The sequence below is a fragment of the Chrysoperla carnea genome, chromosome 1 (genome assembly GCF_905475395.1).
Source record: "Chrysoperla carnea chromosome 1, inChrCarn1.1, whole genome shotgun sequence".
Taxonomy (NCBI): Eukaryota; Metazoa; Arthropoda; class Insecta; order Neuroptera; family Chrysopidae; genus Chrysoperla; species Chrysoperla carnea.
The window spans coordinates 106,329,372-106,351,559 of record NC_058337.1 but is presented as its reverse complement, the minus strand read 5'-3'; the positions used below and the strand labels follow the sequence as shown (position 1 = coordinate 106,351,559).

Genomic DNA, 22,188 nt, shown 5'->3' with positions numbered 1-22,188 from the left:
TTGTGATAACAGGTAAAATTATTAGAACTCACTGATGTTTTAATTCTTTGGCAAATAACCAAAAAACGTTTATTTCAGTCAGTTTTAAATACGAAAATAAATTTTAATGAAGCAGCGGGATATAAAGACTTCAACTTTATAGGCTTAAACATATTCATTCTGTTTTAGCCCGGTGTTGTTTTACGCTAACGTAAATATCATCAAACAAACGTTTGAACCACAAACAGTCAAAAATACTAAAATTATATATCATTTTTGGTAAGGAATTATTTAAAAAAACCAATTTAAAAAGAAATTTGAACTGTGTTTTGAGTTATCGAGATTCGAACATCTTATCTTAAAGAAGGGTACGGAATGCTAAAAATTAATCAAGTATTTTATTACTTTAAATTTAAATTGTAAATATCGTTATTAAAAATTCTTTTTCTGCTAATCTTTACATTCCTTTACATAAAAATATTTTCTCACGAGTGTCAAATTTTTCATATATACACACCAAAACTCTATTTTTGTGTTGACTTCTTTTCAATAAAATTTCCGTACCACAATAATTGTTTCTTAAACACTATAATTACTGACATAAAAATCAAAAAACAGCATAAAAGACTTTATATATTATATAATACATCAGTATTTTGTGTAAATTTCACCACGTTAATGAAACGTACCTAGGGGAAGAAATAACTATACTTGTTATAGGTATGTTATAAAGACTCCCGGAGGAATACCGGAAATGTATTATAATGTTTGACTTTATTATATAGGCAAGTCAATTATTATAATTATGGCATTTTTCAGTTTGATATTTTAACAAAAATTTTTTTTTTTGTATTGTGGAAATTTTTGTTGTTGTTTAAATGGAACCAGTGTGATATTGTTTGTACTTGTTACATAACGATGTCTTTGCGTATTGTTTATAACGTTTTGTATTCGGCATTAATGCCTTTTTTTCGATCTTTTGTTCCAAAAATATTATTATATAGTGTATAGAAAGAAAGATGTTTAACGGAATTTGATTTAATTTTCTGGGAATAAAATTTTTGTGTTCTAATTTCGTTCGTTATGTAAAATATACGTTAGATGTTTTTAAGTTTTATATCAAAACTCGAATAAAAGAGTATAAATGAAAAGGTTGGCACATTCAGGAATTGATTTGTTGTAAAAGACAGTTTTATATCTAATCTATACAGATTGTCAACGTAGTTGTTTAATAAAAATTTTTGGCCGGCAATTATTAAATATTGCTTTTTGCCTGATTTCATGTTTTGGTAGTTAATCTCACGTTCTTATTTACTTATTGCATAAAATCGTATAGATGTCAATTCAAAAGAGCTATATATACGATAGTTTTATAGAGTGGGTTGTGATATCTAACGTTTTTGCGCCAGTTCTTATGTTTTTTTAAGATGCTACTTGAAGTGACGCACAATCGCTTTTCGCCACGTGTCATGTTTATTTAATAAATCTAAATCAGTAGTAGATATTTTCAATATAACAAGTGACAAAAAATTGACTGACAAATACCATGTATTGCAAATGTTGAATGTCAGTGCTTGCATTATTTTTAATAAATTAGAAGAATTGAAACAAACCAACACAATAATTATAGCGGGCATTCGGGCATTATAGCGGGTTTTCTAAAACATTTTCTATATTTTTTTTCGTTTTCGAGAAATTCGTTAAAATCTACTGCTACCTGCAACTTTTCAACTCTCTAACTCGAACAGTTTTTGAGAAAAATGGACTCAAAATTTTGTCCTAATTTGTATCCTCACGGGTAAACAATGATCTTAAAAAGTATTAGTGAAGATCGGACGCCTGCGTAATTACTAAGCATTTGATTGTTGTATAATTATCAAATATTTATATGATTTTAAAATTTTGGTTATTCAAATAGATTGTATATTTTCAATCTCAGGGGCTCGAACCCACGACCCTGAGATTAAGAGTCTCAAGCTCTACTGACTGAGCTAGCCGATCTTGTGATAACAGTGGAAATTGATAGAAATCAGTCATGTTCTACTTTTTTAGCACATGACCAAAGAACGTATATATTTATTCCTGTCAGCGAACCCAAACTCACTTTTTACGCCCTGAGCACGTCATAAAATTTTAGTATTATCAGTATTTTTAACCGTTACAAATTTGGGACTAAAATTACTATACCTTGATGTATATTTCATATATACAGGGTATAAAAATTGAAAATTCAATGCTCGTTTATTGGATTTTCGCTTATTTTTAGGTGCAATCTAAGGCGACTGGGTTTTGGATTTTTCTTTTCTCATTGAAATTTGGTAGGGATACATGACGCTCGCCTGATACTGGATAGCGCAGTTGTGTTTATTGCGTTTACTAGCGTGCATTCTCGATAAAGCTTCTTATTATTAAATCATTTTAAGATAATTTTTTAAAATCATCTCTCATGTACTTTTAGCAATATAACTAATAATTGCCAGATATTTTTGGCCTTGCTAACGTCAGATATTACCTATACTAATCTTTAAAAAAATATTTTCACACCATTTCAGTTTGGTTGTAATTTTAATATGATTTAGTTTTATAATTAAAAAATATAATTTTAATTTACCAAAAAGAAATTCAAATTTAAGTATAAAACCGCCGGTACGACTAAAAGCAATTTTTAACATAAAAAAGCTATTCAAGTTAAGCCTTTTACAGACAGAATGGCAGCAGCCCTGCAATAAATACACGGCAAGCTTTTATTTTTTATTTTTTACGTAATTCAAGTCGCTACAAGATCAAACACATAGGTCCAACAAAACTTATAAGTGATCGCTTATTTAAAATTTAAAATTAGAAAAGATTGTGATAATCTTTGATTCAAAGTTTTATTAAGCCCAATAAAAATAAAGATACATTTTTAACGATATATTTCAAAAAAAATTTTTTTTAAGGTTTTTAATAACCGTACAACAAATATTTAAGCACAAAGGATTATTAAAAATATATGTAACATGTATGTTTAAAAATACAAGACCACAATTATTTTTGATTTTGTGGGCGTTAATTCTAAGTATTTTTAATATTATTTAGTTAGGTAGGTGTAAAACTTGTGTACCTGTTTTTACACATAAATATATATTACCTATATGAGATTACCTGTATCTCTTATTACTGTTTATTTATATAAGTAGTTTAATTTTTTTGTTAATACTTACATGATCCTTTGGACCAAAAGGATCAAACAAGGTCTTTACTTATTTAGGTAATTATTGAGAGTATACAAAGTTTGACATTTATGCTCGTGTGGTAATATCAAACATATTAATTTAATTTTTTCTAAAAACTGTCATGATTTGCAATTTTTAGTGCTAAAAGAAAGTTTAACAATCTAAATTTTAACCTATTGAGCTACAGTTTTGAAATGCTTAATGTTAAATTTTCATGATATAAATCAATTTTTAGCGCTTAAAAAAGTTTGACAGTGTACATATATATACACTGTAAAAACTATATTAATATTAAAAAAAATACAGTTTCAAGTAAAAGCTAAATTGTCTGAACAGCGGTCTTATTTAACTGACTTAAGTTTTCTAATTTTCTAATTGTCCATTTAAAAATCTTTTCATCAAAATTTCAACTTATTAGATTAACCTACAGTTTTGAAATAATGTTGGATTTTCATGATATAATTAAGAGAATGTGGTCAGTTTTTCTAACCTCATGATATAGAAATATGGTGGAAGCATCATGAAATATATGTATAAAAACTGGAGACTTCGAGAAATTCATTTATTTAGATTAAAAGCCAATGTCTTGACTGATATATGAACGCCCAGCCTAAACTACTAATGGCAGAAGTTTGAAATTTTGGTAGGATGTTGATTTTAAAGATAAATTTTAGGAAAATCCATCGTTATTGTGTCCAATACTTAACCGATCTTAAAAATTCTTTCAACTTAGAATGCCACATTGTCAGCAAGTACCATGACCTGTATTTATTTTTTTCGAAAACATTAAGCTGCCGCACCAAAAAATTTAAAACCCACATGAAGGTAAGAGAAGTGAAGGCTGTAACGCGATAGTTTTCGTTTTTAAAGTTAAAATTGCCTAGCGACGAGCAAAGCTAGTAATTATATAGTCTTAAAAAATGTGAATAAAAATTACTTATTACAGTAGAAAGATGCATTTAACGTAATGAATTAGAAAAAAGATTTCAATGCGATTTAAGGTAGAAAATATATAGTTTTTACTCTATATTATATGTTGTAAATCGCATATTTTCGCTATAAGATTCTGGAACAAAAATCTCATATCGTTAAACATTATTAAACTGATATTCTCAATTTTTATGTTTTCAATTAGTACCTACTTGCACTAAATAATCGCTTACGGACTTTAATTTAACAAATTTATTATCTTTTTAAGACTATAGTCTATTTCGTGGTGTTTGATGTCATAACTGTTTGCTGTCAATAGAAAAATGTGTACTTATATGTGAAAACGCTGAGAAATTTTATTTAGGTGTTGGGATATCTAAACTGTGTGCTAGATTGCAAAACTGTACCTCAATTAAAACTAATTGGAATTTTAATTAGGAAATTTGTAGCAGATAAAAAAACAATACAAGGCTTTTAATATTCGGTGAAAGGTTAAATTATTTATCAGCTTGAAATTCAACTTTGCCTTCCTTAAAAATCAGCAACATTTTGATCGATACGATTAGTCATAATATTTGAAAATGAAGTAGATCGCTTTAAAGCAGGTGAATTATCGTGGTATACGTGCACAACTTGTGATTGTACTTTTTAAGACCTACAGTTAGATTGCATTCGTAAAGAACAAATACTATAGGTACTTAAGAGAAACTCGTGCGGGTCTTTAAATATTCACTCGCGCCTTTTAAATTCCGCTCGCATGGGCAATCAACAATTTTCTTTTTATTATCTAATACTTGAGTAGCACCCCGTGTCGAAAACTTAAAGAGAGGTGAATAATCTACATCTTGCAGCATAACTATGGTTAATGCTACTATTCGCTCAATACAGTACATAGTAAGGCGTTCACACCGATACAGACCTAGTGATAACCATAATTTTTTACCATGTACTTAAAATATATGTTTATTTCTTGTTATAAAAGCATTCTCAAGAATACAGTCCTAAGATACGCTAAGGTACTTGCCCTGAACCGAGTGTAAAAATTCAAATATCTTTTCAAGGTTTCTCCAGTTTAACATGCATCAGACCTCGGTTCAATTGCAAAAAGGTCTGATGATTTAGAAATGAAATACAATCTTTAATGGCTTCCGATAAAATATTGTACTGAAATCAATCCATTAGTTTGGAAGCCATACAAAGCCGAGGATTATTTTTAAGGAACAAAAAAGAGAGAAGTCAAAAGAAAACTTTTAAATAATTGGAAGGGAAGTGATATTTTTATTAGGAACGTGTGATATTTTAAGACTATGGGATCTGCTTCTCAGTACCTACACGATTCCAAAATTTTTCTCATAAAAGCATATGAAATAGAAAAAATAAAACGATGATTTCAGATAAACTTTTCCGGCAAGTTAAACGGTCTGATTATTAATGAACGAAATTTTAAAAGATGTTTATACTATTTTCTGAGTAATTTTAATTTTGGTGAATATTTTCCACCTTGAAATGATAGTATAGGAAGAAAACACTTCAAAAAAACTATCCAACAGCAACGTGTTATTGCCCAACATAATTTTCCAGCTCCTCCTCTATTCAAAGAATCGTTTCCTATATTTACATTTCCCTGCGCCTACACCATATTTATAAAAAGCTGTATAGCAAAATATAATAAAATTTGCAGTAATATAAAAATTTGAAGTAAATAACGCCATTTTCTTGTAAGATATTGCACACATGATTGAATTCACATGTTGCTTACAAAAATATTTCGAAAAATTACACATTTTAACACCAGATATTATATCGGAAAAAATGGGCGTAAATAATTAATGTAAAGAGCGCATGTGGCTCAATTGAAAACTCCACCCAGGCACTTATGATTGGTTTTACCATGTAAACAGTCATATCCAATACGGTGAATGTTCACAGCAAGCCAATAGTAGGGGTGCTTGTATTCACAGCGGGCCTAGAGCGAATACGATATCTCGCGAACGTCCCCACTTTGGTACACAGTAAAAACTTGAATGTTATCATACACACAAGCATAGAGTCTCATAGAGTAACTCGATGATACCCAGTTTGAAATCAGTCCCGCTGTGATATTTCTACTGAACGGTAAGTGTACAGCACGTACGCTGCGGGTAACGAATTGCTTGTTTGATATTAGAAAAACGAAAAATGCTTTAAAACTTTTCTTCTACGACTAATAAATTTTTCCGAAAAAATTTATCATTTGAAAATTATTTATGTGATTTTTATGTCCCCAAAACAATTTGTGAAATTTGGACAGTTTTGAAGTGTGCGCGATAAAAATATTTTGTGTTATTAAAATTTAAGTGTGATATTTTTTTGTGATTTTGTGTTTTTTTTTTTAAATAAAATAAATTTTGGACATGTGAAAATTTGTTTGGAGAAAAATTTCAACGAAATATAATTTAAAAAATCCACAATGATGAATGCTTTTATGGACTCAAGTCATCATGCTCATTTGGCATCATTTGGATTAAAAATGAGTCCAAACAGTGGCCATGGTACTGATACAACATCCCATCATCATTCGCACTTGACATCATTTGGATTAAAAATGAGTCCAAATGGTGGAACTGCTGGAACAGTGTCATCACCTCACCAAGGCACAACAGCAGCTTCAGCGATGGGAGTTACAGCAGGCCCAACAGGCGCGAGTGCCACGGGAACTACAACCAGTGATGTTTGTGGGACGACAGGGCAACATTTCCAATCTAATTATGGCCATCATCCACATATGGGTCATTTAGGACATGGTGCATCATATGCCGCCAGAGATTTTTTGTTACGTCGAGATCATCATGAGTTTCCGACGGCACAGACAGCTGACCCTGTGTTATTTGGTACAGCTTTACATCACCATGAAACAAATTATCATCACCAAAGTGCTTTAACTAATCATCACCAAAGTGGACTCCATCACCCGGGTATGCGGCTAGGAATGGATGCATATTCACGCGGAGTTGCGGAACATGCGGCAGCCGCCGCGTACCATGCACAACCAACGCCGCATCATGCAGCATTCCCTACAATGCCACATCACCCATCAATGATGCCCCACCATCCTAGTGCCCATTCACATGGAGCATTCTTTAGGTATATGCGACAACCAGTGAAACAAGAAATGCAATGTTTGTGGATTGATCCAGAACAACCACCCCCGCGTAAAATTTGTGGGAAAAACTTCACAACAATGCATGAAATAGTGACTCATTTAACGGTAGAACATGTTGGAGGGCCTGAGTGTACAACACACGCATGTTTTTGGCAATCGTGTCCACGAAATGGGCGACCATTTAAAGCTAAATATAAATTGGTGAATCATATCAGAGTACATACTGGTGAAAAACCATTTCCATGTCCGTTCCCTGGTTGTGGTAAAGTGTTTGCAAGATCGGAAAATTTGAAGATACATAAACGAACGCATACCGGTAAGTTTCAAAATATTTTCAAAGCTCAAAAATTATTATTATAACTTACCGTTAAAAAATAACACTGGGATTTCCAGAAAATCTTCTCGGTTGATTTTGTTTTGTATACTTATATGCCAGAAACTGTTTTAATTGCTCCAAATTAAAAGTTTCGTTAGAAAACTTGATTCAGAATTATAATCTAAAAATAGTCTAAAGTTTAAATCACCTTCCAAGGAATTTTCATGACAATATTTCTTTGGAAACCAAACATAAATAAAAAATATTTCAACAGAAAAATTTAATCCATAAATTAAAAATTTTTTGGTTTGTTGTTTTTTCTTTTGACAAAAGAATTCAAAGAATTTCTATTTGGTCAGGAAACATAAAAATAGTGAATTATGAGTTTTTTAAAATGCCTTAAGATATCTACAAACACATTATGACATAACCTACAAAATTTTAGACCCTGAAATGTCTATTAACATATTAACAGATGAACAGAAAAAAGGTATCACTGCTTGCAACAGTAATGATTTTATTTTTAAAACTACAAACTACTTTTCGTTAAGGTTATTCGATCGATAATTCAACATACAGAGCTTTTATTTGTAGAAATTCATTTTCATTAAAGTAAAAATAAATCTTATATATAATTTTTTATTTAGAATCATATACAATATTGGTACAAAGCCTGTGACATGTTTCGGACTGTAAATCCATTTTTTAAACATAAAAAGAAAAACATTTTCATTATCATTTTAATCTCATAGATAACTACATTTTTTTCAAAATTTTTGGTAATTAAAAATCTATTTTTCGATTAATTAGAAATATTTTTTATACTCTGGCCGTACGGAATTTATTAAACTATTTTATTTTATTTATCAACAAATAATAGTTATCTAATTGTTTTTTAACTAATATTTATAGTAAAAATATTATTCTAATTTTTTAGACATTGACATTGAAATTATATAATCATTTTTTTTTTTAAATAATTCTCTAATTTAAATATCAACAAAATTTAGTTAATGAAAAAAATAAATAATTGTAGAAAATAGATTAAAATTGTAGTACCATTGTTCGAAAATGGATTTACGGCCTGGGAATATATCAAACGTTCTTAATAAAAATGGCTTAAGTTCTTTATTATTTCGCTGGTTCCAAAAACCATTTACGGATTCTAGTTTGTACTCGTACAATATAGATTCAAACCGGCAATTTCCTTAACGAAACTCGAAAATGAAAAATATTTAACTATAAAAAGGTTGTCATCGATAAAAAATTGAATATTAAGCTTTTGATCAAAATTATTTAGCTGAAACTTGCGCTCTACTAATTTGTAGGAGAAAGAAATCTAAAAAAAATCTCGAAGGATTTTCTGTGCTTGTTATCCACCTCTAGAACAAAATGTAAGGATCAAAAGGAATCTTGTGTATAAATAAATGTATAACTGACTTTTTTTCGATAAAAGAGAAATTACGCAAATTGCATCTTTGAATCATAAGAGTACAATTTCCTTTTACGGAAAAAATTTTTTAATAGCAAAACAGAACCGAATTATTTTAGTTATCTTTACATTCAAAATCAATTTGAACGAATCGAATAACCTTAAATCTGCACCAATCACACGTCAGTATTTTTCGTTACAGACATAAAAATTAGTTTACAAATAATAATAACACAAAAAAAATCATATTTTAATTATATGATCTGAATCATAGATAACGTTTTTTGGTTTTTGTTTTCAAAATAAAAAATAAAATGATTGTATTCTGACATTGTTGGTTGTTCTTGGCTCCAAAAAAATAAAACTTGTTAAATGTTATTCCAAAACAATTCATGGAATGCAATAACTGTCAGCCCGATTGAAACGATTTTTGAATACCTATGTATGTATATAGATTCTCATTTAGCTGTTTAATTATTTTGAAAAAAAATAAGAATGAAAAAAATATATAGTATTTTTATTTATATAGTTTTTTTTTTATACTGAAGATTAATTAAAAAAAATTGTTTAATTAATAATAAAAATATGTATTTTCTATTTAATTTTTTTAAATAATTTTTTTTTTTTTTGGAGTCCTTGGATAAAAGAATATGTTTTTGGGTTATAGTTTTTTATTTAAATATTAAATAAAAATTCGATGCCAATTACTATTTATTACAAAAATATTTCCATTAAAAATTTGTTTAAAATTTTAGTAAACTAATTTGACCGATGGTGGACATTCACATTTTTAAACGTCATTGGGTGTAAAAATATTTCGATAAAGAGTTAATATTTAAATAGCGAAAATTGAAATCGATTTTGAAATTTATACATTTTCAATTTTCGTGACTTTTGTTGTTATTGGTTTTCAATAAAAGTAATTTTTGAAAATGGGTTGGTCCAGGCTCAGCTCAAATTATAACAAAAAATGACTGCAAAGTAGAATTTGATAATTCGAAATATATTAATATGGTGGAAGCGCAATGAAGAATTTATAAAAGTTTTTACAGTTAATTTTAGGCCAAATAAAAAAGCAATACAGAAAACAGGCTTTTATTTGACAAGCAATTGTTCTCTAGGTCCATTTTAAAATTTGCGCAAGGAAGGAAAATTGACAAATGTTAAATGAAAATTTTCTGAATATATTTGACAAAAATTGTTATTCTAAGAGCTTGAATTATTAACAAATTATTAGTTTCAAGGATTATAGTAAGCAATCTTGAAAAATTCCGCGACATCCACTCTTACGGGGTAATTGAAAACTTTTTCACATTATTTTTCCACATTTAAAAATCGGTAAGTGGTCAAAATTAAAGGTCTCAAGCCTATTAAAAAAACATAAAAATCTTTGACTCCAGAGAAATATTTTACGCATAGAATTTATTATTAATTAATAAAATAATTTAGCTGAATATTAACTCTTCTTGGGTGATTTTCCCGCATTTAAAAATCGATAAGTGGTCAAAATTAAAGGCGAATATCATAAAGCCTATCAGAAAAAAATAAAAATTTTCGACTCCAGAGAAATATTTTACACACAGTAAAAATTAATCAAAAAATTAAACTGATTATTAATTATTATTTTTTCTCAATTGAAAATCGATTAGCTTACAGTGGTCAGTGGTTTTAACAGCTTTTTGGTTTTATCAGATGTGATTCAAAATCTTGGACTTGAAAAAGAAAGATTTATATAAAGTTTAATCTAGTGTAAAATTTTAAAATTCAAGAAAAATATTGAGACATACTTGAAAAAATAACAATTTACTAATTTTTTAGTGGCCATTATTTAAATATGATTTTGAATAGAATAAAATTATATACCAAAAAATATATTTTATTATTCAACAGCCTTCCTCCGTCGGCTTTTGAATATGTTTGTATATACTACAGTGAAAGACTTTTTTGTGTAACACCACTTTTAATGTTTCGAATTTTTCAAGAGTAGCAAACATCCAAGTAGCATACTTATATTTTCTTTGTGTAAATGAATTCAAAATATTTCATAAGAGTACTTTAGCAGCTTTGTAAATATACACTTCGTACTTACACTACCATTCACAATGAGCCGGCTAAGGATTCTTTTTGAATACCCTTATTGAATAGGACTTATATAATATTTTGAATAAAATTATTTAGTTCTGGATCATTTAGGATCATATTTTTTCCTTCACTTTTGTAACAACAAAAAATTTGATACTTTTTGTATATGGACTGTATAGAATTGTAGTTAAAGAGCAATTTATTATCTGTTAAGAATGGAAATGTAGTCGTTTTAAAATTTTTTACAAAATTCAAAATATAAAGTATGTCATGGGATTCATTAATTTTGTTTTAAATTACCTAAAGAAAGTTGTAAAAATTGTTTAAATTTAAACCAAATTTTTTATAAAATTTGGAATCAATTTCAAAAAATTTTTGGACCAAGTTCATCACGTTATTGTTCTGATTTGTTTACTGGTTGAAAGGGGAAAAAAAATGCAACAAATAAAAACCGACATCTAAGTTACCTAGGAAACTAAAATTTTTAAATCGATTCAGATTGCCATGAATTTTGAGAAAATGCAATAATATTTTTGTAACTGTCAATTTGTATTTTTTGTCAAAATTTTCTGTTTTACATATAAAAAAAAATTAATTTGTGAAAGTTATCAGAAGTTAAAGACAACAGAGATAATTTAAAGTAAGTACAATAGCATTTTTATGTTATGTCAAAGTAAATATCCTGATCAAACCAAACGTTATGTACGTACATATTGGGTTGACTACTAAATCAGAAGTATTTCTTTTTTAAACTAATACTATAATTAATTCATACTGTAAATAATAAAAGTAGCTGTAAAATTGATTTCGCTAAAGAATCAAAAAAGTATTTGACTTCAAAAATTTATACCTTAAATTTTCACAAATATTAAGCGCTACATTTTCAATGGAATATAGTTCTTTTTCCCTGCGTAATTCGTTGGACAAACTATTTTTTCAATGAAAATTAAACATTCAAGCACGATCAATACAAATCAATAAGTTACTGTCAAAACAATTAATCTTCTTACAAAATAACAGATCATAGCTGCCCGTTCTTTGATTTCTTGAATTAATTTAAACAAAAATTCAGTATAAATATTGACCTTGATAATGAAAAATTAATTGTTTTTCGGCACAATTTTTAGGCCCCTACCAAATTTATAATATTGCTTTTTTTCTTGTTTAGTAAAGTAATTATTACTTGTTTTAAGTTTAAAAATAAAACTTGTAAATTAGCTAAATTTATAGACAAGTTAAAGATAAATTTGACAAGACACAAAACCTTACCTAACTTTAAAACTGAACCTAACAACTATTCAAGATAGTGTTGCTGTTGAATACACACCGGATAATCAAAATATATATTAACTAATTTATAAAATTAAATAAAATATTAACATAATTATGTATAAATATTTACTTATTTAAACGTGTTTTTAGTATATAATATATATAATATTATTTATTAATTATATGCTTATTAATTATTAAATCAGTCTGCAGCAAGTCTTAGTTATAATGTACACAAATTTATATTTTTTAATAAACTGGCGTCAACGCCATACGACATCTATCTTCACATAGTATAAAAGTATACATCTGCATATGGAAAATTCACTTTCATCGTAAAATGTTATATGTTAACAAGAAAAGAATATAATCTCTGGGATTGGGTTGAGTTAGCACGGGTTGGTGTGATTTAAAACTTAAACAGTAATAAATATAAATTAAAATTTACCATCTTCATCGATTGTTCTTAGATTCATTGGGGTGTTCTCCTCAACATGTAATTTTTACAATCTTGGAAACATCATTGGAAGTATCTGATTGAAAAATTGAGTCCAACAAGTTTTTTGTAAGTATTTTCATCTCTGAGCACCAAATAAAAGCTTGAACTCATTTTTGCATTGACTTCAATAGGACTATTTTCTACTTTTATAGCAAGGCTAGTGATATAAAGAACAAATTAATTGTGATTTGAGTTGGTATCTATGACTTTTGGTACACGATGTTATTTTGATCCTGAGAACATGACACCAATAAGTAGAGATTTCGGTAGAATGTGATTTAAAACATACAAAAAACAGCCACTTTGTAAATAAATAATCAGTAGTATACTTCATTTTACTTGATAAAAGCACATGGACAACCACTTTTCTGTTCATGCAGTTTGATAATAGCTTCAGTATTACACATTGCGTTACAATTTTTGTATATAGAGGTACACCCAATGCTTAAACAACGTTATAAGTAATTTTAAAAAAAAAACTGGATTATCATGTTTGATTAAAAAATTTATTTATTCAATATAAAACTTATATATCTACTTCTTCAAAACCATTAACACGATATATTTTATGAAGAACATATTTAAATTTTGGATATTTTGAAAAATTATTATTTTAAAATTTATTGAAAAAAATAAATTTCTTGTTTATACTTATTAACGTGTGTGTGATAAAGTTTTAATTTGTCCATAAAATTTGAAATTTCTTTTATAAATTTTCGATAACAATTTTTTGGGAGTTAAAAATTTTTCGGTGGTAAAAAAATGTTTCTTGTTTGTTAAAGATGTGATCTATCATAGACTCTATGATGGATACCTACTATTTAAATGCAAATATAAGTATAAATTTTTAGATAAAAAAGTGAGATGAAATACAGAACACGGCTCAGAAACCTTTGGTAGTTGAATACTTGGAGGCAAAATCTATTATTTTCTGATTAAGTAAATTACTGTATTCATTAAAAAAATATTGGCTGGTTTTTCTAACTTAGTTTGAAAAAATTCTGAATTTTGTTCTTTGGTGAGGTTAAATTGTTAATATATAGGAATATAATTGAAAAACATACAACAGGCTTATTTTTTGCTAAATATCGATATTTAGATCACAACGCGGTCATCGTCAATAGCTAAATTTATTCATATAACACATTACAAACATTCCTCGCAAAGTTAAAAATCTATAACAAAAATTACATTTAATTTTTTAAATAAAAATTTTTAATACTCAATTTTATTTCGAGTATCGTGGTGTTATAAATATTAGGCTTAAAAAAATATGATATCAGGAAAAATGTGTGTTTTTCCAATTTGATTTGTTAAAAATAATAATTCCATTTTAAGATGAGTATCAAGTAATTACAAATTTTTTTGTCGTAAATATTAAAGCTGTTATTAGATTTTGACGAAGAATATTCCGATTAAACTACTTGCGAAAAAAAACCAACTTACTAGTGTAGCAAAGAATTCCCATTTAAAAGCACTGAAATAGGACAGAAATATTTCAAAGACTAGTGTATAGATTTTCAACCAACAGTGAGAGAAGAAATAAACCATGTATTATAATAATTCTTGTGAAATTCCATTCTATTCTAAAGGCTTTATCATTTAAAAAGCTATACTACAGCTTTTAAAGTTATAAATAAAATATTAGAACAACATAAAGACAATTGTTACCAACTTTTATAAATAAAAATACTAAGTACCTAAGTATATATATTGTAACTATGTACTGTAGTATTATTTAGTATGAATATAGTTACAGTTTTAAAATATATTTATATCGTTGTGTTTGTAAAGTATTTTATTACATTTACATGAATTATTTTCAATAATAAATTTTAAATACTCTGGGTACTCTAGTAATATGTTTACAGTAGGGTGATTTATATAAATATACAATTAGTTTTATATATATAAACTATTATAAGGTTATAGTAGAAATAGATACAGGGTGGTCTCAACTCGGAAAAAAGTTACCTATTTACCGTTGCACTGAAAAGTGTTCTTTTCAATTTTTGAAAAAAAAATCGAATTTTCATCTTATTGTTGCCCCTAAATGGCGTCAAATTATTAATAAAACTGTGTTTACATTTTATAAAATTGTGATTCCTGATACAAGACAATAATGTACCTTTGATCAAACACGAGTGTACCTTGAACCATGTTCATCAACTGTACATGAGAGGATTCTCATTGATATGTTTTCTTTACTACTCAGTCTGGGTAATAGTATCGTAGTAAGTACGGAATATGTGATTCAAACTTTGAGAATGCTTTTGACTGATGATCGTTTTTGGAAAACGAATAACTTGTGTTATGCTCTACTTTCTTTTAATTTTAAGGATTTTTTTTACCAATTCGTTAATTATTCCTTATTTTTTGCGAATTAAACAAGCGAAAGTATTGTATTTTACACAATTGCAAACATAGGAAACTGAAATTGGATCTTTCTTTATATGTTTTTGCAGAAATAATGTATTTTGGTGTTGGCGCAAGGAAATAACAACCAAAGTTTTACTAACAATGTTAATTCTATATCTGTTTTCGATTTTTATTTTGGAAATGAACTATATTTGATAAATTTAGTTAATCTGAGTAACTCAAGTTGAAGTTCAAAATTATTTATTTACATCGTAAGTTTTCAATTTTTCTTACAAAAGTTATTTATTTTTATCAGGAACATTTTTACTTATATAATTATGTTCTATCTCTAACAGTTTAAATTATAGATCCTACGGACCCAGAAACCAAGGCCTATGTTGCTCATTTACAAACTCACTTTTTATGTTCTGAGCACATTTTAAAAATTTCAGTTTGATATTTTTTTTCTTTTTTGACTTATCGTGTTGGTAGACGAACAGACAGACGGACAGATAGATAAATGGCAATCGGAAAAGGATTTTATGAACACCTATTCCAAAATTTTGTTTTTAGCATCAATATTTTTAAACGTTAGGAATTTGGTTCTAAACCAAGTATACCTTGATAAATTGCATATATACGTGGTATAAAAACCATTGATATCAAAACTTAATTTGAACGGATGAGCTGCCCCTAAAAACAAAACCTTAAAGTCATTAAAAACATCTAAGCCACTCTGTACCTACTAGGTATATCTAGATACTTTTATAAAAGCACGTAACTAACTTCATTTTATTTAGTGAGTATGTTATACCTTTTATACTTTAACTCTAGCAAGCTAACTAAAATATCTACTCCAAACATTTTATGAGATATTATTTTATTTATAATAATAATAAGTATACTAGTACGTACCGTAAAGTCACTCACTATATGTATGAGTCTTTGTTGTACCTATATCTATGTTTGTTTATATATGTATAGGTATAGGTATATTGGAGGCCATTTTATTAAACGTATTATAACAAACGTGTTTGTTATCTTTGTTACTCTTATAATACCAACAATCTATCTCTTAGTGTATGAAATTATGTAGAAATAAATATTATAGAAACTTAGAAGACCAAGAAAAAAAATATGAACTTATCGAAGTTTTGTGGATGGTGTAAGTGGTTAGTTAGTTAAAAAAGGTTTTTATTGTTGAATTTATTTTTTATGAAAAATTGTAAAATGTTATACATTTATTCATTATTTATATTTGTATACTAAATTTTGTATACAATTTGTAGCGTCAAAGTCTTTCGATTATAATTGACGTTTTTTTATGATACATAGGCGTAAACTATAAAGTAAAATGCTTGTCAAGTCAATCTTAATAAAACAGACGTAAAAAGTGAGGTCGAGTTCGTAAATAAGCAACCTATGTCAATTGATTCTTGGGTCCTACGGACCCAATTGACCTATGCTGTTCATTTACGAACTCCGTTAGTAAAAAGGCTAGGCTGTTAATTGAAGGGCCAATTAAGCCAGTTGGTATATACAAATGATATAAAAATTGTATACAAAATTTAGTAATACAAAAAAATTTGTAAATTTTCAAAAAATATAGTAAAGAAATTGATAATTTAATTATCTTCAATAAAGCCTATTACCATTTTCGGCCTACAGTACATGCTTATGGTGGTATAGTTCGAAATGGTTTTTCTCAAAATGGTGGCACATTATCCCTCCAAGTTTGTACGGATTTTGTGCTCTTACTTAATACATTCAGTACGTGATACTGAACCTAAAAAACCTCCTGTAATTTAATGCAAGAAAAAATTCTCTATTATCTGTATAAGAACCAAATTATTAAAAACAATTTTCAAGTTTTTCCATAGTTAGTGTAGGGAGATGTTCATATGAGTAGGAAAGGAGACAGATCGAATTCAGATAGCTCAAAAAATATTCGAGACGAGTTTAAGACCAAACTAGACGAGAGCGTGAAAAAACCAGACACATCGCGAATATTGTTTAAATCTAAACATATAGTACAAATGTTTAGATTTAAACAATATTCGCGATGTGTCTGGTTTTTTCACGCTCTCGTCTAGTTTGGCCTTAAACTCGGTATTGACTGCGAAATTAATTTCAAAAAAAGCTCATATTATATTTCCGATTTCTTCCACCATTTTTATACCTACTTCTCATATAATTTTATAATTTTTTTTTATCGTGCACAATAAAAAAATAATTTTAATTGTAAATGAGTTTTTGGAGATGAAATACACATAAACACACACACACACACACACACACACACACACACATACACACACACACACAAATTAAAATAAATTTTAATAAATAAATACAAAAAAAATACATTATAATTATAATTAAAATACAATCAATATGTTAATTAAGTTCATTGGCACTTAAATAATATAATTTTTTTAATATTTTTTTTTTTTAATTTTTAAGTTATTTAAATTTTATTTAATTTTATTATTTCGATTTGGTTTTCAAACAATACGAGATAAAAAAATTGTTAAAAATTAAATCTCTTATATTTGGAGAAATAAATTAACATTTGTTTTTAAGATGAAAGTAGTAAGTTTTACAATTTGCGTGTATGAAACGATAAACAAAGCTAATGCCAGCGAAGCCATAAAACCTTGAAATTAACATATTGGACTAATTGGAAAAAAACGTCCATTATTATTTTGCTTTAAAGGGGGTACTAAGTGATACGGTATAATGATAATGAGGCTATAATCGAAGCTAAAGTTAATGAAGTCACAAAACCTTGAAATTCTGTGATTGGCACTGAGATATATTTATTTATTATTTTTTTTATTAATTAAATTTAATTAATATTTTTAAATTTAGTATTAGTTTAATTTTAAAGAATAAAAGATTAAAAAATTACTTAAAATGAAATATTTAGTCTTTGGAGAAAAAAATTATTTTTCTTTTAAGGTGGTAATAAGTGAAACAATTCAGAGTGAATGAAGCCACATAATGAAACTAGAAAACATTGAAAATCACACTTTTCAAAAGATTTTCCTTGTTTAACGACAGTTTCATTAAATAATCACATGTTTTTGGAAATAAATTTTAAGCTTGGTGTAAAATAATAAGCAATCCATAATTCCAATTGATCAAGAATTTGATCAAGGAAAAATGATCAACAAATTAAAATTTGAAATGTGCAACTTTTCGTTAACTTTATTGTATCTATTTCAAGCTCTGCAAGATCAAACAGAATTATCTTCTGCTTCTTCTTGTGTATGTAAGTAAGAGCTTGAAAAAAGATATCAAGAATAAAAATATTCTATACAAAAGTTTTCTTAACACTTTCGGTATTTAATGAGTCTTCATCAGGAACTCTGATTTAATTGAAATATATAATATTTTTAATATATAGCAGATATTTGTTTACTATGTGGTTCAAGCAGTTAGCTCCATTATTTGGCCGTAAAAGATATGTCATTCATTTATTTTCACATTTATCTTTTACTTTATCAAAATCCATCAATTTTTTTCAAGCACCCCTTATTCTAATTACAACAAAAATATGTATCGGAGTAAAAAAAAATCATAGAAAACAAAAGCAATACGCGATGATGTTATCCCATTAATTAATTAACTACAAAAAAAAATAATAACAATAACAACATCGACAATCATAAATAACACAAAACAATAGAAAAATAACACAAAACAACTGAACATTATCAAACAAACAACAAAAAGAAACAAACAGATCAAATTAAACAAGGATACCAAAACAAATGATATTTGAATGAGCACTTACTTTTACATAGTGTTTATACGGTGTGTGTGTGTGTGTGTGCGTGTGTGTGTGTGTAGTGTGAGTGGGGCGTGGCGTTATTATTACGTGTTGTTGTCGTGTCTTCTTTCTGGTTGTTGTTGTTGTTGTTATATTCGATGTTATTTTTTTTAGCTCTGTTTATGTTGTTTGTATGTTTGTTGAGTGTGTTACCCTAAAAATTGTACATTCAACATAATAAAACATACACGAAACGAATATAATAACTACACGAGACGAGAACAAACATCAAATTCAAAACTAGATTGAATTTATATTTGTTCCTCCATATTCAAGCCAAATATTCTAAAGATAAACTTTTAAGAAATGGGTTATATGCGGGTTATGCGTTGAGTGTGAAATGAAATTTACAAAATTTTAAAAAACGCTGAAACGATATCTTATTTTATATTTTCGAGCTGTTGAGAAAAGTTTTAAATAACACAGCTTTGATGCCATTAACTAATGAAATCAATGTAATACAATCCTAATGGAAACATTGGACTCATTCTCTGACTTGTGTAACCACTTATATGAAGAATGACTGAAGGGATTTTCATGATCAAATTACCCCTGGATATATATTCATTCCCATAAAACTTTGATAGCATCTTTGCCAATATCGTAAATGAAGGTTTGAGTAGAGAAACTGTAGAAACATTTTGCAAGACAGTTTAATGAAAACACTGAATTTTAAATTGCAAACATTTGTAGGAAATAAAATTACAATTAACAGAACCTCGTTTGAGCTCACAGCCACTTAGTTTCAAGCGTTTAACTGTACAAAGAAAAATGTCTGATTGCATTCATTGTAAGTTTTCGACTAACGTATTGGTTTCTTGGGAATGAAAATTGTAGTATATTTGTCTGTAAAATCAAAAGTATTTTTTAATTGAATCCAGCCCTGGTTACAATTTTCAATGTGAACTAGCATTGAACGTTCATACAATAAAAACCCAAGTACATTTATCATGAAACACAAACACATATACACGTCTAGATACCTAGAGCAAGCAGCAAGGTATTAACGATAGTATGCGACGGAGATGAACGTCGAACAACGACGACAGTATTTGAATTTTAATATATTTTCCTACACAATGCAAACAAACAAACAGGCAAGGTATATTTTATACACTTAAAAGTAACGCAATTGAATCACACAAATCATATAAAATTATCTGTTAAATAATTTAAAATTTCACACGTTTTCATACCATATATATATATATAAAATATATCAAAGTATATAAAGTTTAGTACCAAGTTTGTAACGCTTAAAAATAATGATGCTAAGAACAAAATTTTAGTATGGGTATTCAAAAAATTACCTAATTAGTGCATTTTTCTAGTCGCTCAGGTGTTCAGGTCAGTAGGACCCATCTTGTAAGCCGTTAGAGAAAGAACAAAAGTTTAAATGTAAAAAATGCTCCTTATAAAAAAATAATCAACTTTTGTTTAAAACATTTTTTCTAGACATTTATCACTGTCTTCACATGGTATTTCAACAATTAACTACATCAATTGTTTGTATTCACTCGTTTTTCTTTTGAAAATGATTTATTAGATCAAGAAGAGTTTAATTCGAAACGAAATCAATGATTTTATAGAAATGTCGGAGTGAATAATCAATCAAAAATTAGATTGCGGGATTAGAAGTTTTATCTGTAGTTAGTATTGAGAAAATCACTAATTCCAACTTGTTTTAGTTGTTTTATTTTAAACTAATAAATGTAGTCTGGCAAAAATAATATTCGCAAAAATTGCAAATAACGAAAGAAAAATGAGAAAAAACAAATCCAAAGATGCTTAAGGATGACAGTACTTTTCTTTTTAAGAATTCCCATTGGTTCAAAATAATGTGTGATAGTAATTCGATTTTTTTACCCGTCAGTATATAAATATTGTAGCTATATTCACATCAGTACTTTTTTAAGGTTTTAAATCACAACATAAACAGGGTTTCAGATTGTTATTTTTTTGTATTTTTTATTTTTTCATTGAAAATAAATCGAATTAATAATATTTATATGTATATTCTCAAATTCGAAAACGACAAATCATGAAATCCGTTTGTGTACGCTTACAAACAAACATATATACAGAAACATTTTGTAATGATATTATCATTTTATATGCTCAATACTTTATGTACAAGATGTTTGAGAAGCTGTCGTTTTGACGGATTCACAACGCTTTCTTTGTTAAAAATTACCATATTATCAAAGATTTTTCAGAGCGCCTTAAAAATTTTAATTTCGCGGAAATCTTTAATTAAATTATATTCGTTGGTAGATCAATAATATTTAATTAAAAATTTAAAGAAACGTCCGTCATAAAATCAATTTATCAGACCAATCTGACCAAGTCGTTTGTAGAATCGTAGCTCCTAAACGAATGGACAGATTTGGATTTTTGTTTGTTTGTTCTCTCGGAATCTCTTGGAATATAACCATCTCTCTTTTAGTTGTTATCGGTTACGGAACTTAAACTCGCACTGGAAATATAGCTTAGAACACTGTCAAAAACAAATCAGTTAATCTGTTTAAGAGCTACGATGTCACAGGCAGACACACAGATATAAAATACCACAAACACGTTAAACTTATAATAACACTTTCTTTTTTAGTCGGGGGTTAAAAAGAAGATACATAACTAGAATCATGTTGTTTGATACTCGAAAAATCGAATTGCCAATTTTAAACATTTCAATTTTCACCAAAGTGTTGTTCAAGCAACATACCTTCTAATTTCTTGAAAAATATGCCTTTTGCAATTGTTGTTTATTATTAATTTATCTTGTTATTTGAATGTCATTCTCAATGAATTTATTCAACAATTTTAAGGCGAGGCACACAATCTTTTCACTTTTCTATTATAAGAAAGTGATTTTCATCGTATCTTTCGTTTTTAACAAACATTCTTCAAACAAGCCAGTTTGATGGTGGAAGTGTCGATGAAAGTATATTACATAGTAAGAACGGATATGTTATACCACTTAATTGTGCTTCCACCATTTTTTTACTATAATTGTAAATTTCGCCATAAATGTATTAATATTATTCAATTACGATAATGCCACATCAATTTTGAAAAAAAAATGTCCAAATGGAATATTTCACATCTCGGGAACTGTATAAATCACATCT

The 22,188-nt window shown here is 27.8% G+C and overlaps 1 protein-coding gene across 1 annotated transcript in view; it reads left to right on the top strand.

Moving 5' to 3' along the window:
- The first annotated feature begins 6,166 nt into the window (after positions 1–6,166).
- The window catches only part of LOC123298636 (zinc finger protein ZIC 1), a 55,161-nt gene continuing 39,139 nt past the window's right edge, over positions 6,167–22,188 (top strand). The window contains exon 1 of the mRNA XM_044880730.1: positions 6,167–7,582. Within this exon, the coding sequence (XP_044736665.1) occupies positions 6,574–7,582 (1,009 nt within the window). The 5' untranslated portion in view covers positions 6,167–6,573. The remainder of the gene's footprint in view (positions 7,583–22,188) is intronic.